At 40.7% G+C, this 19163-nt stretch overlaps 1 protein-coding gene across 2 annotated transcripts in view; it reads left to right on the forward strand.

Moving 5' to 3' along the window:
* Positions 1 to 11292, forward strand: part of LOC124267520 (pantothenate kinase 2, mitochondrial-like) — a 32090-nt gene extending 20798 nt beyond the window's left edge. For both annotated transcript variants that reach the window (XM_046702445.1, XM_046702446.1), the window contains exons 2-7: positions 844 to 1227; positions 4062 to 4309; positions 4564 to 4740; positions 7114 to 7237; positions 9571 to 9696; positions 11016 to 11292. In XM_046702445.1, the coding sequence (XP_046558401.1) occupies positions 1054 to 1227; positions 4062 to 4309; positions 4564 to 4740; positions 7114 to 7237; positions 9571 to 9696; positions 11016 to 11081 (915 nt within the window). In that variant the 5' untranslated portion in view covers positions 844 to 1053 and the 3' untranslated portion in view covers positions 11082 to 11292. The remainder of the gene's footprint in view (positions 1 to 843; positions 1228 to 4061; positions 4310 to 4563; positions 4741 to 7113; positions 7238 to 9570; positions 9697 to 11015) is intronic.
* Positions 11293 to 19163: the final 7871 nt, after the last annotated feature.

Raw genomic sequence — 19163 nt, forward strand, 5'->3', positions numbered from 1 at the left:
ATAATCGAAATATATACATTTTTAATGTAATCACCAATTTTAAGTGGTTTTTCCCCATATTTTTACTAATTATGTTTTTTATAACTAATACTGTCATGCGATGAAATGCATGCATGCAAAAAAGACAATAAAAGTGGTTAAAACTTTACAATGCGCATAGCTTTATGCTGTTGAGCGCATGTTTGTTCGTGAATATTCATCAAATTTAATGGTTAGTCTCCTTCATTCAAGTGTTATACTAAAACAACAAAATTCCGATTAATTGAAAATATGTTTTTTACGATCGATGATTAGTTTTAACCCATCTTTCGATCGATTTTCGATTATTTTCGATCATCGGACCACCACTAGTTATTGGGTCCAGTTATGGGCTCTCTTGATGTTGATGTTTACAGGACATAGTAGCTGACAATTGTTCCAAATAACCACAGAACTAGAATTAATGCTACTGGGTATATATTGCAGTCGTGACACATGGGCAGTGGGTCCCCTGAGTTGCTGAAGAGTTCGCTTGTCACGCTGACGACCCGGGTTCAATTATATATGGGTACAAATGCGTGAAGCCCATTTCTTGTGTCCCCTGCTGTGATATTGCTGAAATATTGTTGAAAGCAGTGTAATACCATACTCTCTCTCTCTCTCTCTCTCTCTCTCTCTCTCTCCCTCCCTCTCTTCTCTCTCTCTCTCTCTCTCTCCCTCTCTCTCTCACTCAAAACTCGCTCACTTTAGTAACATCTTGTCTCAACTGCACCTTCTTCTTAAACCAACACCATACTTCTTCACCCACTCACTCACTCATCGTGATACACTACACTTCTTAGCCCTGTTCTGTGTTTGTTTCAGCAATGCCATGGTTTGGAATGGACATTGGCGGAACATTGTGTCCCCGCGTGAATTGCTGGTGTATTTCGAAAGCCACGAGACATCAGCAGTCTTACAGCTGTGTTTGAAGAACATGGTTTGGAGGAAGTGGAAACACTGCGGACAATCCGCCGTTATCTGACAGGGAATGTCGCATACGGCAAGACAGGGATCAGAGATGTCCATCTGGAAATGCCCAACCAAATGATAGGAAACAGACGAGGATCTCTGCACTTTATACGTTTTCCCACCTCAGAAATGTACGCTTTTATAGATCTTGCAAAATCCAAAAACTTTTCCAGTTTATCTAGTGCAATCTGTGCCACAGGGGGAGGAGCTTACAAGTTCGAGGAGGACTTCTATAAGGTGAGGTGATGAAGATTCAGATACGGAAGAGTAGTGGTGAAATGGTATATTGCAGTATTAGTAGAACCACTGTATTTTGCCTTCAGTTCACTATACTGTAATGCAATAAAGAAATTCAGTATTTTCCGTTTTCATACCATCGTTTTATTAACCTTTTTTAACGTTTTCTAAAGTGTCTAGAAATCGAATAATGTTGTTAAAATCTATGCATTTCTTTGTTAGACGACCACTGTTTTCCCGTAAGTAAGTTCTCATGTACCGAACCGAAACGGACCGAACCGAAGGCCTTGTATTGCAGTACGTACTGTACTACAGCATACCATTTCATTCCTACGGAAGGACATGCAGATGTTGGATGCAGATGTTGGATAATGCTTATGAGTTTATACCCTTCCCTTTAACAAGAAGCCTTTACACAAAGGTGTATACCTGCTTTCATTAGTGTTTCTGCTACTGTAAGCCAGTATTTGAGGCAGGGAGTGATTTTGGGTGGGTATTTTTCAGTATCTGCAATGAGTGCAACCCAGCTTGGTTGCACCATCAAAATTTTAGCAATTTTCATAACAAGTTGCACCATAAAATAAGTACAATCTTCGACCCGCACAAAATACACTTACACCGCATGCACCACGGACTGGTCGGCTCACTTCACATATGTATCTCAGTGGGCTAGCAAATATTCTCAAGCAGCCGACATACACTTAAACCCAATTTCTCAAGCACGACGTTAAACCCAATTTCACTCACCTCACAAGTATTCAGTATCAGATACACTCATGAGAACCTGACCCACCCGTGAAGGTCAGGGTTAGAATACTGATCTTCAGTAACCTATGCTTGTCGTAAGAGGCGACTAACAGGATCGGGTGGTCAGGCTCGCTGACTTGATTGACACATGTCATCGGTTTCCAATTGCATAGATCGATGCTCATGCTGTTGATCACTGGATTGTCTGGTCCAGACTCGATTATTTACAGACTGCCGCAATATAGCTGGACTATTGCTGAGTGCGGCGTAAAACTAAACTCACTCACTCAGAACCTGACCCCCATAATGATAAGTGACGAATGATTCTGTTGCAATTTTGCATTACCTTTATTTAGAAATCTCAATTATATGATTACTTCAGATGTTTCTGCTTGTAATAAGTCACGCGGAGAGAAACATATTACTTTGAGTCACTTACTTCCGAATTAAAATACACGACGACAGCTATATGATAGTGAAGGTAACATGCACCAGCCATTGTTAACATGCACCAGTGCAGGTTGTTAACACAGGCCCTCGTGTCTTTGCGAGGATTAAACATTTTATAAATTATATACAAAAATTTGAGATGACCCCCTCACTCGAAATGCTTCACAGTATAATACATTATGACAAGGCCGGACACTTCGGTGTACCCCACCCGACTGCTTCGCCGATAGCTACGCTATCATAGCATGCAATCGATTAAAACTTAATGTAAACATAATCATGGATGATTGGCCTATCGAGCACCACTCATGACACCTACCAGTTCTTTATTGTTATTTCTGCAAGTCGATTGAAACCCGATTTTGACCCTCAACTAAACGATCTTGACACAAATGGCTGACGATATATCCGCACAAAACGGGGGTGTGGTCGAAGCAAGCCCTCTGGTTGGTTGATGTTTGTTAAAGAGACATTTACAATTGATGCTTTCTTTTGAGAAGCCATTGCAGGAAAAAAAAGCTTACATTTCTTCCAAGTCAAGCAGTCGATAAATGTGCAGATTTAGCAGCATTGACCAACCAAAGGGCTTGCTTCGACTACACCCCCGTTTTGTGCGGATATATCGTCAGCCATTTGTGTCGGGGGTCATCTCAAAAACAATATTTTTTTAATCATTAATCCTCGCAAAGACACGAGGGCCTGTGGCAAAATCACACCTTTATTTGAGGCAAGTAATATCTATATATAGGTATATCTATATTTATGGCTTGTGTATAAGGAGGTATGCATTATTTGTGGCTGGTAGGTATCCCAAAACGAGCTGAATTCGACGTTCTGGTGATTTCAACGATTGCATTGCTCGCGCTATATCGGGGGAGAATGTGCGCGATTGGAGTGCACAAGTTGTTTCATCGGTAGGGCGGATGCCCAGTCGCTGTCGGGAGAAGTTTTATTGACAATGGAAATCGGGAAGTTAAGTTATATAAAAAGCAAACAAACATCAACTTCAGGTGCAAAATCAGTTGCCTTTATGACAAAAAATAGCAAGCGGAAATTCAGTAAGATCAGTTGTCTGCTGGTATGTAAATAGGAAGCCACGTGATCACACATGAGTTATTTTCTTTGATACTTATCACCAAGTTTACCCAAACGCATCTTTACCCCATACTAAAGATTCTTCAAAATATGGCTGTTGAAATGTATCACTGGTCAGGGTATTCAGCAGTAAACAAGCAACCTTTTCACAACACACTGGGCTGTGTACAATAGCTGCCTATTTCCCATGTGGGGGGGCAGTGGGGTAGCCTAGTGGTTAAAGCATTGAAGACGTTGAAGACCCAGGTTGGATTCCCCACATGAGTACAATGTGTGAAGCCCATTTCTGGTGTCCCCCTGCTGTGATGTTTCTGGAATATTCTTAAATCAGCGTAAAACTAAACTCACTCACTCACTCACTCACTATCACCCTTCCTTTTCTGAGAAAGACTGACTGACTGAGTTTGGTTTTACGCCGCTTTTAGCAATATTCCAGCAACATCACGGCGGGGACACCTCACACATTGTACCCATGTGGGGATTGGTCGCGTGACGAGCCAATTCTGAGAAAGAATAACTTATACCTGTATTTCCTCGCACAGATGGTGAATCTGCGCCTTCACAAGTATGACGAGCTTGAGTGCCTCCTAAAGGGTATCCACTACATCGATCGCTTCAACCCCTCCTTCGAGTGCTACTACTGGACTGACCCAGGCAACTCCCAGCTCTGTCAGAAGGTCCCATTCGACTTCAGGAATCCATATCCCTACCTCGTTGTCAATATTGGATCAGGTGTCAGCATCTTGGCTGTCAAGTCTCCTTCTGAATACAGGAGAGTCTCAGGAACCAGGTGAGTTTTTGTACAAGTCAGTATGTTCGTTGACAGTTCAAAAAATACTTGTGCCAGGCAGCCATTTTGGAAATGTCAAGATGTGACCATATAATTAGGTAATGCATGGAGTTTTGATACATATTTCTCTATCAACTTGTATGCCCGTTTATCATGTTTGTAGCTGTATGTAGCTTTTGTGTGGCTTCTATAAAGGGATGTCGCCATCAGTTATCACTTTCTTTCATGTTCAGCCTGTTGACCTTTTGTTTCAGTCTGGGAGGTGGAACATTCCTGGGTTTGTGTTGTCTGCTGACAAATTGTGAGACGTTTGAGGATGCCATCCAGCTGGCGTCTGAGGGGGATGCCACCAAGGTGGACAAGCTTGTGCGTGACATCTACGGCGGTGACTACGACAAGTTCAACCTGAAAGGGGAGACTGTAGCCAGCAGGTACGCATCTGGTAGAAGAATAATGGTGTTGGTAGATAGGGGCCAGCACTGGTAGATAGGGTACGGTGTCGGCAGATAGGGGCCAGCACTGGTAGATAGGGGACAGGACTAGTAGATAGGGTACGTTGTCGGCAGATAGGGGACATCACTGGTAGATAGGGGCCATCACTGGTAGATAGGGGACATCACTGGTAGATATGGGACATCACTGGTAGGTAGGGGCCAGCACTGGTAGATAGGGGATGGTGTCGGCAGATTGGGGCCAGGACTGGTAGATAGGGGCCATCACTGGTAGATAGGGGACAGGACTGGTAGATAGGGGCCATCACTGGTAGATAGGGGACAAGACTGGTAGATAGGGGCAATCACTGGTAGATAGGGCCATCACTGGTAGATAGTAGATAGGGGACATCACTGGTAGAGATACTGGTAGATAGGGCCATCACTGGTAGATAGGGGACAGTGTTGGTAGGCAGAGGCCATCACTAGTAGATAGGGGCCATCACTGGTAGATAGGGGCCATCACTGGTAGATAGGGGCCATCACTGGTAGATAGGGGCCATCACTTGTAGATAGGGGCCATCACTTGTAGATAGGGGCCATCACTGGTAGATAGGGGCCATCACTGGTAGATAGGGGCCATCACTGGTAGATAGGGGCCATCACTGGTAGATAGGGGACAGTGTTGGTAGGCAAGGGGCCATCACTGGTAGATAGGGGACATCACTGGTAGATAGAGGCCATCACTGGTAGATAGGGGACAGTGTTGGTAGGCAGAGGCCATCACTGGTAGATAGGGGACATCACTGGTAGGTAGGGGCCATCACTGGTAGATAGGGGCCATCACTGGTAGATAGGGGCCAGCAATGGTAGATAGGGGCCATCACTGGTAGATAGGGGCCATCACTGGTAGATAGGGGACATCACTGGTAGATAGGGGACATCACTGGTAGATAGGGGCCATCACTGGTAGATAGGGGACAGTGTTGGTAGGCAGGGGCCATCACTACGGTAGATAGGGGCCATCACTTGGTAGATAGGGGCCATCACTGGTAGATGGGGACATCACTGGTAGATAGGGCCATCACTGGTAGATAGGGGACAGTGTTGGTAGGCAGGGCCATCACAGGGTAGATAGGGGACAGTGCCATCACTGGTAGAGGGCCATCACTTGTAGATAGGGGCCATCACTGGTAGATAGGGGCCATCACTGGTAGATAGGGGACATCACTGGTAGATAGGGGCCATCAATGGTAGATAGGGGACATCACTGGTAGATAGGGGCCATCACTGGTAGATAGGGGCCAGCAATGGTAGATAGGGGACATCACTGGTAGATAGGGAACATCACTGGTAGATAGGGGCCAGCAATGGTAGATAGGGGACAGTGTTGGTAGGCAGGGGCCATCGACGGTAGGCAGGGGCCAACGATGGTAGGTAGGGGCCATCGACGGTAGATACAGGTAGAGAGGAAACAACACTGGAAGATTGGGTTGTGACCAGTAATGAAAGATTGGTTCCACACTGGTAAGTAAGCGCAATTAACAACTGCATCACAGGTAGATAGCTGTGGTGGGCAAACTGTCTAAGGAGGGCTAGTGATGTAAAGCAACTTTGTGTGCAGTTTTCAGTGGACCTACAGTCTGTTTGACCACCTGTGATCAGTTTAGAAAGGGTTGTAAAAACCGAGGCAAGATGAGTCAACAATTTGTGTGCAGACTCTTTCAGTGTTGTCAAACAACCCCTACAGTCTTTTTGACTAGATCGCGATAAGTGTCCCCATTCAAATTTTTATGCTATATCCATATATCAGTTTAGTAAAAGGTAGTTAATAAATAGTTTAGCTAGCTATACTTAGGGCAAGATGATTCATGAATAACCAATACCCAAGCACCTTTTCAGCTATTAGAAGTTGTCATGAATCTCAGAAAAAGTTGTTTAACAAACTATCATCATTATAAACATGATTGTTGGCGCTGAGGGGCACACGGCAGCAACGGGAATAGACAGGTGCATTTGATGCACGGGCATTTCGTGATAACTGCTGTCTGCTGATGACAAAATGAAGTTCACTGGACAGGCAAAAAAGTTGATAATTAAAGAATTAGGTCTTGGAACATATAATACAGAAGAGAAACAGTGTTGTCGACACAACACTTGTAAGGGGCATGTCAAAAGCATCAATTCCCCAGGGAGTTGAGATTGAAAATACGATGTGCCGTTGAGATTGACATCCAGTGCTCAAGGGAAAAAGCAAAGCGCTTTGAGCATGCATGTAGATGGGATGGACTATAGTGCTATATAAATACCCATATACTATGATAATAATAATTCTACATCCACCGTTAACACTGTTGCTTGACCGTGTTCCAGTTTTGGCCAGATGATGAGCAAAGATCGGAGAGAGACGGCTTCAAGGGCTGATCTGGCCAAGGCAACCCTGGTTACCATCACCAACAACATTGGCTCAATAGCACGGATGTGTGCCGTCACAGAGGTCAGTACTCAGGTCATATGGGTCTACATGGCCATCTTCAACCAGTAAACACAAACCGCCTCCGTGGTGTAGTGGTTAGAGCGTCCGCTCGGAGTGCAGAAGGTCGTGGGTTCGATCCCTGACTGCGTCATACCTAAAGACGTTAAAATATGGTACTTGTTGGTCCCTGCCTGGCACTCGGCATTAATGGGTACATCAAGGATTGGTCGGCTCGGAGTCAGTATAATGTGTCTGTGTGGGGTATTCATGCTTCACTGCGGCATGGTATCTCAGTTGGCTAGCGCTATAACACCAGCTTAAGTCTGGGCTAGTACAAGCAGCCGCACATACACATACACACGCATGCACACGTCGTCATATGAGCGAAATATTCTCAAGCACGACGTAAAACCCAATTCCACCAACACCACCACCACCAGTAAACACAAATACATTGGTTATTAATACTGTTGGCCGATTGCCCTTGGTCTGTTACTGAGATGGACTTAAGAAATATAGTCTTGGTTTTCTGGCACTGCGGCATCACAACAAAGTTTGCAGCACGTTTAGATTTTCTTTCCGTTAATAATTAATCAATTTGATAAATATACAGCATTGCGAACACACAACCACTATGGATCCAATACAGCATGCAGTTACCTCCCTTCCCACGCGTTATACAGAACTGCTCATATCATGTCATCGTAATGATGGCGGTAAATCTTTGAGCTTGTTATGCTGGTCTCTAATTCGGTGAGTGATCTTGATTAAAACTGTTACAATACATTACTAATGTATAAATGAACACCTTTATGGCCAGATAGCAAAATAAGAAAACGAACATATTTACTGAAGTTTTGGTCTGCTGGTAGACTGTTTCTGGGTTTATGTGCTTAAGATATTCTTTTTGCGTTGACAAACAAAATCAGAGTTTGTTGAACACTGCTACTGTATTCCCTGTATTTCACTAATTCACTGGATATTGGAATACATTGGCAAAGTTGACCACAAAAACATAAGTGCATCTGCTACATACATAGCTGGTTATCTGGTTGTTGGGCTTAAATAGATTATTGGTTCAAGTTGAGTTCTATGAATTAGGGATGTATGAACTGTTGGACTTCCTGCCTGAAGAGTTAATGTGGTGACCACAACAAGCCGCTTCAAATTGGATGAAGGCATAAAATGACAAGTATTGTACTTAAAGTACTATTATATATATATGGAAGCACTTTCCAAGGGACCGCCTCCGTGGTGTAGTGGTTAGGCGTCCACCCGGAGAGCGGAAGGTCGCGGGTTTGATCCCCGACCGCGTCATACCAAAAGACGTTAAAATATGGTACTTGTTGGTCCCTGCCTGGCGCTCGGCATTAATGGGTACAAGAAGGACTGGTCGGCTCGGAGTCAATATAATGTGTCTGAGTGGGGTATTCAAGCTTCACTGCGGCATGGTATCTCAGTGGGCTAGCCCTATAAAACCAGCTTAAGTCTGGGCTAGTACAAGCAGCCGCACATACACATACACACGCATGCACGTCGTCATATGAGCGAAATATTCTCAAGTACGACGTTAAACCCAATTTCACCTCACCTCACCTCACCTCTTTCCAAAGTTGAAAAAAGAAAATGCCACCTTTCTGCACCAATGTTTCAAAAGCCATTGCCTGAGAACCAATTTGTTTTAGCTGTTTATGGCCCATGCTTGGAATAAAGTCCAGCGGTGATAAAGATCAGCTTATTGTTTTGTGTGAGATTGCCGATGTGACATTAAATATTAACTCACTCACTCACTCACCTTTGTGTGAGCATATCATCTGTGGAATTAGTTCCCTTAAGAATGCCATTATCCCAGTTTCTACTTAATGGACTTAAATTTTGCAGCATTTAGGTTTGGTATATGCTTAGGTTGTTTTCATTAGTGGTGGTCCGATTAATTGAAATAATCGAAGATTGGTCGCAGTGACTAAACGACCAAGCAATCAATCATGTTTTCTCATAATCGAACAAAAACAATTCTGGAACACTTGTTTTCATCAACAATATTTTTCACAAGGTTGGTTTTGTCTGTTACATTTCATAAGCACTACAAGCTTGTTCCAAGTCGTGATTGAATTCATCTTAAAGACACCAAGAAATTTATGTTTCTAACATACTAGTCATCCTTTAAAGATGTGAAATTTTGCCCAAAATACCCCAAAAATAACTACATGTTTTTTTCCTTATTTTATTGTGCATTAACAAATTTCATAAATGACGCTAACCAATTATTTTCGATGATTGATCGGTGGTAATGAACCAATCATCAATTATGATATTTTAACCAATTCCCAACACTAGTTTTCATTATCTTCCAGAAAATCGAGCGTGTGGTGTTTGTGGGGAACTTCCTGCGAGTGAACACTATTTCCATGAAACTGCTGGCCTATGCCATGGACTTCTGGTCAGGAGGGTCACTCAAGGCCCTCTTCCTGGAGCATGAGGTCAGTATAGGCAGATATGATACTGTCTGAATGTGTTCACTATGAGTTAGCAGGACTGGTAGATGCCTGTTTGTTTAGGGTATTTCTGTCTATTAGATGCCTGTCTGGTGATGTACCTGATCACCTTCAGTGTATTTTGTTGTCAGTTGATGTTCTATCTGATCATATTATATGCTTTCAGGACTTGTAGATGCCTGCTGGGTTCGAATCCCCACATGGGCACAATGTGTGGAGCCCATTTCTGGTATCCTCCGCCTTGACATGGCTGGAATATTGCTAACAGCAGCGTAAAACCATACTCACTCACTCACTGTAGATGCCTGTTTGTAGTTGTTCTTTGTTTGTTTCCATGGCTTGTTGATGCTGTTCTGTAGGTGCATGTCTATGTGATGGTGTTCTGTTTGTTGGTGTTCTATCTGATGGTGTTCTATGTGATGGTTTTCTATCTGTTAGTGTTCTATGTGATGATGTTCTATGTGATGGTGTTCTATGTGATGGTGTTCTATCTGATGGTGTTCTATCTGTTAGTGTTCCATGTGATGGTTTTCTATCTGTTAGTGTTCCATGTGATGGTGTTCTATCTGATGGTGTTCTATGTGATGGTTTTCTATCTGTTAGTGTTCTATTTGCTGGTGTTCTATCTGACGGTGTTTTATGAAATGGTGTTCTATGTGATGGTGTTCTATCTGATGTATTCTATCTGATGGTGTTCTATGTGATAGTATTCCATGTGATGGTGTTCTATCTGATGGTTTTCTATCTGTTAGTGTTCTATCTGATGGTGTTCTATGTGATGGTGTTCTATCTGATGGTGTTCTATGTGATAGTGTTCCATCTGATGGTGTTCTGTGTGATGGTGTTTTCTCTGATGGTTTTCTAACTGTTGGTGTTCAGATGGTGTTCTATCTTAGGGTGTTCTATCTGATGGTGTTTTATTTGTTGGTGTCCTTTATGTTGGGGTTCTATTCATTGATGTTGTATCTGATGGTGTTCTGTGTGATGGTGTTCTATTTGTTGGTGTTCTTTGTGATGGTTTTCTATCTGTTAGTGTTCTATGTGACGGTGTTCTATCTGTTGGTGTTCTATGTGATAGTGTTCCATGTGATGGTGTTCTATATGATGATGTTCTATGTGTAGGTGTTCTGTGTGATGGTATTCTACATGATAGTGTTCTATTTGTTGGTGTTCTATCTGTTGGTGTTCTATATGATGATGTTCTATGTGTAGGTGTTCTGTGTGATGGTATTCTACATGATAGTGTTCTATCTGTTGGTGTTCTATTTGATGATGTTCTATCTGATGGTGTTCTATGATTCTAGGGCTACTTTGGAGCTATGGGCTGCCTGATGGAGTACCTGAACCTGGGTCACCCTTGCAACACCTGAGGCCGAAGTTGTCACAAACCAACATCTACTGTTACTGCCAACGTCATGTCTTGGAATAGCTAGCAATATGCTGTGGGATAACAAGCTGATATACTGTAATGACTCTGGGATAACAAGCTGATATACTGTAATGACTCTGGGATAACAAGCTGATATACTGTAATGACTCTGGGATAACAAGCTGATATACTGTAATGACTGGGATAACAAGCTGATATACTGTAATGACTCTTGGATAACAAGCTGATATACTGTAATGACTGGGATAACAAGCTGATATACTGTAATGACTGGGATAACAAGCTGATATACTGTAATGACTGGGATAACAAGCTGATATACTGTAATGACTGGGATAACAAGCTGATATACTGTAATGACTCTGGGATAACAAGCTGATATACTGTAATGACTCTGGGATAGCAAGCTGATATACTGTAATGACTCTGGGATAACAAGCTGATATACTGTAATGACTGGGATAACAAGCTGATATACTGTTGTGACTTTGGGATAACAAGCTGATATACTGTAATGACTCTTGGATAGCAAGCTGATATACTGTAATGACTGGGATAACAAGCTGATATACTGTAATGACTGGGATAACAAGCTGATATACTGTAATGGCTCTGGGATAACAAGCTGATATACTGTAATGACTCTGGGATAACAAGCTGATATACTGTAATGACTGGGATAACAAGCTGATATACTGTAATGACTCTGGGATAACAAGCTGATATACTGTAATGACTCTGGGATAACAAGCTGATATACTGTAATGACTCTGGGATAACAAGCTGATATACTGTAATGACTCTGGGATAACAAGCTGATATACTGTAATGACTCTGGGATAACAAGCTGATATACTGTAATGGCTCTGGGATAACAAGCTGATATACTGTAATGACTCTGGGATAACAAGCTGATATACTGTAATGACTCTGGGATAACAAGCTGATATACTGTAATGACTCTGGGATAACAAGCTGATATACTGTAATGACTCTGGGATAACAAGCTGATATACTGTAATGACTGGGATAACAAGCTGATATACTGTAATGTCTGGGATAACAAGCTGATATACTGTAATGACTCTTGGATAACAAGCTGATATACTGTTGTGGCTTTGGGATAACAAGTTGATGTACTGTAATATCTCTGGAATTACTAGCAGATAATCTGTACAAGATGTAGCATAACAATCTATACAGACAAACTCCGTTGTCTCAAACTCAGTTGTGTCAAATCCCCAGTCATGGTGAACTTACAGACCTCCCCTCATAAGTATGTTATTTATCTGTTTTTAAACCTTGACATGTGAAACTATATGTGTCAGATTCTCTGTTGTGTCAGACTAAATCTATAGTCCTGGGATAAAATTCATTGTGATACGTCAAGATCAAAGGTGAAAAACAAAGAAGAATTTGTATCCAATATTGTGGCTGAACGTGAAGGACAGGCAAAACATGGTAGAAAACAACAGCTTGTCACATCAGGGACCTGGTTTAGTTCAGCTATAAACCAGATTCTTCCCCTTCTCCTCAGATGTTTAGTAAGAAGAGTAGGACGTGTCACATCCCAGACAAGTCAACATGGTTTTACATGACGCATGATTCCTGCGTATTTGACACTACAATTTTGTTAACGACTCTCAAAATACTATCATACGAGTCAAGCTTGACGCAAGTTTTATAGGTGGCCCTCACAATTCAGTTCAATAAAATCGATTTGGTGGTGTGACATACACAGTTACATACTGAGAATATTAAACGCAAAGAAATATTAAAAGAATTTCATGACTCCTAAATGTTGAAAATGACTCCCAAAAATAAATATTGTGAGTCACAATGACTCTCATTTTCAAAAGTCTGTGGAAAACCCTGAGTCAATCTAATTCTGGTCTCCAGAAGCTTGAGGCATCGGGGGTTTGACTGCATACAGAAATAGTTGTAAGAAAGCAGCATGTACATAGTGTCTTTGTGTGTCAAGACAATGTGTCCAGTACCAAGTGGATTATACTACTGGTGTATAAACTGGTTGTGTGTCCAGTAATTCAAGGCAAATTATTGATTTTAAAAACAACAGATGCAATGCTATGTGTATCACTGTTTGAGGGCCCAGAACCTTTTGTTTATTTACATGAAGATTACAAAGATTAAATATTAAATTAATTTAAGGTTTGATAGATATAGGAACATTGATTTAATGTAATGTGTGACACAAAAACGTCTGTAGCCATGGAAACAGTCCTGAGTGATTACTGATTGCTTGTTACTGATATTTATATGAGATGAATCAAAAATGAAAATATTATTCCAGTTACATTTATTGGAACCCTCTAAAAATTATTTACACTAATGCATCGGCTAATCATTCGGCATTGAATCTTCTAAAACAGCATCCTCATGTGACGATGGCAGTGGTAGTCTTGAGGGTCCAGAACTTGTTGATGATGTACAATATTATGACTATATGAGAGATATATTTTTATATATGAAAGGTGCTTTTGCTTCCTGCAACCTTGTATATTATTGTAGGCATGTGTATAATCACAAATATGGCTGGAATCCATCTTGATGTCCAGGGAGTTGTTTTTAAAAGGTGAGGGTACAGATGTTCAGCTCTGTTGTACTGTATAGATCCCTGGTTGGGAAAGTTTAACTCGTGTGGTGAAGATAGTCCATTGCCACAAGGGATAGTGGCATTGTGACACTGGGTAGTGATGTTTTTGTCATGTGGGTTAGTAGTATCACAGAGGGTAGTGACATTACACTGGGTAGTGACGTTGTTACACTGGATTGTGATGGAACACAGGATGGTGATGTTATGCTTAATTGTGATGTCACACAGGATAGTGAGTGTTACACTTAATTGTGATGTCACACAGGATAGTGATGTTACACTTAATTGTGATGTCACACAGGATAGTGATGTTACACTTAATTGTGATGTCACACAGGATAGTGATGTTACACTTAATTGTGATGTCACACAGGATAGTGAGTGTTACACTTAATTGTGATGTCACACAGGATAGTGATGTTACACTTAATTGTGATGTCACACAGGATAGGGATGTTACACTTAATTGTGATGTCACACAGGATGGTGATGTTATGCTTTTTTTGTGATGTCACACAGGATAGTGATGTTACGCTTAATTGTGATGTCACACAGGATAGTGATGTTACGCTTAATTGTGGTGTCACACAGGATAGTGATGTTATACTTAATTGTGATGTCACACAGGATAGTGATGTTATGCTTAATTGTGATGTCACACAGGATAGTGATGTTACACTTAATTGTGATGTCACGCAGGATAGTGATGCTGTTACACTGGTAAGTGATGTCACACAGGGTAGTGACATTACACTGGATAGTGCCGTGACACAGGACAGTGACATTACACTGGATAGTGGCATTGTGCAGGATAGTGATGTTGTTACTCTGGATTGTGGCATCACACAGGGTAGTGACGTTACACTGGATTGTGACATCACACAGGGTAGTGACATTGTCACACTGGATAGTGAATGATGTTGGTACTCTGGATAGTGAGTGACGTCACAAAGAATAATGTCCATCATAGCAATTATGAAATGCAATTGCAAGAAAGAAATTGTTGATTTTATGTATATTTTGTCCGATGTTAATACTAAATACTAATAAATGCACAACATATACATGATTTTATGTTCAAGCATTATGACATTTCATGTATCTAATGTTTTATTTATTTATGTGGGACACATTATCTTTGGGATAAAGTGAAAACATTCTGGTTACGGTTGCCTGACCAACATTAAAATACGGCAGCATTTCTATCCTTTTTTAATGGCGACCACTGTTCATGATAGACCGAAGAAATATGCCTTCGTTACTGATTTTATGGAACTCCAGATTATGTTTTGAGTTGTTAAGTGTTTACCCTCTTGTTGGCATGTGGTGCCGATACTTGTAGCTACTCATGTAATTCGGGCAAACCGGATGGCAACTCGTACCCCTTTCGTGGCCATGTTGGTGACTGGGCCTTATCTAAGCACAAATGGGCACGTAGATGAAAATAATCTAGGACTATTTCCAAGGAAAGATAACTCTGAATTTCCATCATTTTGCAAAGTTTCAAAGTTCGACGATACGTCAATTTTATGCTTCGAAATGTGTTAACTATTTCCTACACCAATTAATTTATAATGCAACACGAAAGTCACTTTTAGTAAGTTTCTTATGTCATTAACAAATATTAGTAACAAGATGATTTTATAATCATGAAAATAGTAATGAAAATCAATAATCGCAAAGAAACTGTTTGACCTCATTTCACATTTTACTACACGAGATTTGATTGGTTTGCCACGATTTTTGGCAATAATGGCGTACTATACAGGTACGAGTCTTCTTGTAGGTCACGGAAAGAGGCGAGTAGTTACGAATGCTGGTACCGTTAGTTTTGTTTGGGCATTTAATATATTTGATCTCTCTGTCTACCCAATTGGTTTTATGAACCAGGGTGTAATTTTATTAATATAATTAACCTTCATGATATGTCAGGGAAATTGTATTTTATGTTTTTGTGCTGTCCTGAGTCATCACATGGATGTGTATGGTTGGTTGTTGATCAGCGCGCCCAATCCAGCAGCAATATTCAAGCTGTATGACGGCAGTTTGCAAATAATCATGTTCAGACCGAACAGTTCATTGATCGACATCATGAACATTGATGTACATAATTGGGATATGATGACATCAGTCAACCAAGTCAGCAAGTCTAACCATCCCATCTGGTAAATTGACTCTACTGATAAGCAATCAGCTGAAGATCAATTCTAACCTGATTTCATGACATTGGTTTGGATGGTTGGTTGCAATATTCCAGCTATATGGCAGCGGCCTGTAAATAATCGAGTCTGGACCATACAATCCAGTGATCAACATCATGAGCCATCATTCTACGCAATTCGGATATGATGACATTTGTCAGCGAGCCTGACCACACGATCCTGTTAGTCGCCACTCGTGACAAGCATGGTTTACTGAAGACCAATTCTAACCCGGATCCAGGTTGATTCCCATGGATGTAGTGAGTGAGTGAGTGAGTTTAGTTTTACGCCGGACTCAGCAATATTCCAGCTATATGGCGTTGGTCTGTAAATAATCGAGTCTGGACCAGACAATCCAGTGATCAACATGATGAGCATCGATCTACGCAATTGGGAACCGATGACATCCCATGGATGTAGCCTCATAGCAATGAGGGTGGAGGGGTAGCCTAATTGTTAAGTGTCCGCTTGTCACGCTGCAGACCAAGGTTTGATTCACAAAATGGGTACAATGTGTGAAGCCCATTTCTGATGTCCTTACTCACTCACTCATGGCAATGGCACAAGTTATGAATAAGCAAGCTATCCGACATCTGTACCTTATTCACTGCAGAAGAGCCCATGTATTTGCGATATAGTGTTTTATAGGGCTTGCTATTGTTAAGGATCATAGAGATTGACAATCAGTTGTAAATTTTATGTTAAGATCCGGGTTAGAATTGGTCTTCAGCAGCCCATTCTTGTCAAAAGAGATGATGGCGTCTGGTGGTCAGAATCACTGACTTTTTTGACACGTCATCGTATCCCAAATGCGTAGATCGATGCTCATGATGTTGCTCACTGGATTATCTGGCCCAGACATGAAAAATTACAGAACGCCACCGTATAGCTGGAATTTTGTTGAGTGCTGCATTTATCAACAAACAAACAAAACATTGGTAAATATCAGGAAGTAACTTTCTGAAAATATGCTGAAAAAAATCTGAGAGAAATCAACACTGGTGAGATTTGGATAACTCACAAAACAGCACTCTAAAACATAACATATGGGTTACCCATGAATAAAGACAGAACTTTGTGTATTGTGTGTGTATTAAGACTTTATTTCATTTCACTAGTTTTTGTCAGATAGTATCAATGTCACAGTTCTCATGTTAGGGGTTTATGATTTTTCACATTGACGATATTTCTGATTATTTATCCTTTTTGCCAGCCTGAAAGTTTAACCTTGACCTGCCAAACAAGGCATCCTTTGAACTCCTGTTTCTTATTTCAAGGGTTTTGACTGGAAATATGAGGTGTATAAAATGGTTTAGTGTACTGATAAATAAGATTTAGTAATTCTGATTTACACCAACCTTGTATAACATTGGTATAATTAACATTTTGATGCAACGACAGGTGCAATATATTTGTTTTTTTGCATCCATTCTATAATTTGTGCATACTTGATGCACATCTCTGGATCGCGTAAAACAATGTCAATACTTGCATTCAGTCAGTAAGAAAAGATCTGTCACAGTCATACATGTATGCATTGTTAAAAAACAACTGGTTTATTATTGTGTCATGTTTATACGCAAGAAGCTAGGAAGTTAATTGTATTCTGATGATTTTGTTTGCCTATTTTATGTATATGCTCTGGAGGTCTGCTACCTCTCTCATATGTTTGCTGACTCTTTAGAAATAGAAAAACTAGAAAGCCTGTCTAATCTCTTTGATGTTGATGATGATGATGATGATAATGATGAATCTGGATGATGATGATGATGATGATAATGACTTATCTCTATGATGATGATGATGATGGATGACTAATCTCTTTTTAATGATGATGATGATGATGATGACGACTAATCTGTATTATGATGATGATGATGATGATGATGATGATGACTACTAATCTCTTTTGATGATGATGATGATGATCAGACGTAATCAGAACTGCAATATTATTTTTATCATGGTTTTAGCTTGATAACGGTGTAAGAATCTACACAGAAATACTGTTGATTAGCACCCCGCAGCAGCAATATTCAAGCTGTATGTGTCAATATGACTGCATGTGCCGTGGTTATACCAGGAATAACCTGCTGAACGATGAATGCTTTATTATAAGTTTTGTAAGTTGAAATAGTAGAAACATCATTTGTGCAATGAACAAGAAGTTGTTATTATAAATATGCTTTATTATAAGCTTTCAGTATCCCATAGTCTTAATCCGTTAGAATATTGATCTTCAGTATCCCATGCTTGCCGTAAGAGGCGACTGACAGGCTCGCTGACTTGGTTGACACATGTCATCGGTTCCCAGTTGTGCAGATCGATGCTCATGTTGTTGATCACTGGATTGTATGGTCCAGACTCGATTATTTACAGACCGCTGCCATATAACTGGAATATTGCTGAGTGTGGCATAAAACTAAACTCACTCACTCACTAGTCATTTTAATAAAAGACAGGTATTGTGCCACTTCTTTGGAGTGACATAACAGAGTACCTATAGTCCTATGGAAGGATAACAATATATGGATGAACAACTTCTTTATTGCTGTGAGAGCGACGTTTCGGTGTAGGTTATAACGCCGTTATCAAGCCAGTTTATATCAAGACGTTATAGTCCTATGAAAAAGTTGGGTGTTCTGCAGCATCTTTTGATTAGTATGTGTGTTTAATTATGCGAGTTTGAACATGAATATTACGCAGGAATGTAACCATCATGTGGAGTGGAGTACACTAACACTTGTTGTAAATTAATTATCAACGAATTATCTGAAAGTCACTAACGATGAACTAACGATGTCCATGTCACAATATAGAGATATATCATCAAATCAGATCATTTCATCCAATAGGATACATCTGTGTATGACGTTTGAAGGACATCTCCATAGAAGATTGACTGTCCAGTTGAAGGGATTGATTCTTGAGCCAACTTGATGTTGATTTCCTGAAAACTGCAGCTTATTTCTTCACAACATGAATTCGGAAATTTTGATTGAATTCTAATTTTGGCGTAGATGACATTGCATTCAGAAATGGCAATGAACATGACAAGAGGCATGACAAGAGGCATGACAATGATTATTTTACATTCAGGACTGTTTTTTTTTATTGTTTTGAGATACAGAGCTTAGAAATGCATGTCTGAGTACCTTGCTCAATCTGTCATGAAGTACTTGACGCTGTTTGGCTTCGCAGAAAGTTCACTTGACTTGAACACCTGTCAGGTGACCTCCGATCTTCT

This window comes from Haliotis rubra, unplaced genomic scaffold (assembly GCF_003918875.1).
Source record: "Haliotis rubra isolate DU_JTF1 unplaced genomic scaffold, ASM391887v1 Scf1318, whole genome shotgun sequence".
Classification (NCBI taxonomy): domain Eukaryota; kingdom Metazoa; phylum Mollusca; class Gastropoda; order Lepetellida; family Haliotidae; genus Haliotis; species Haliotis rubra.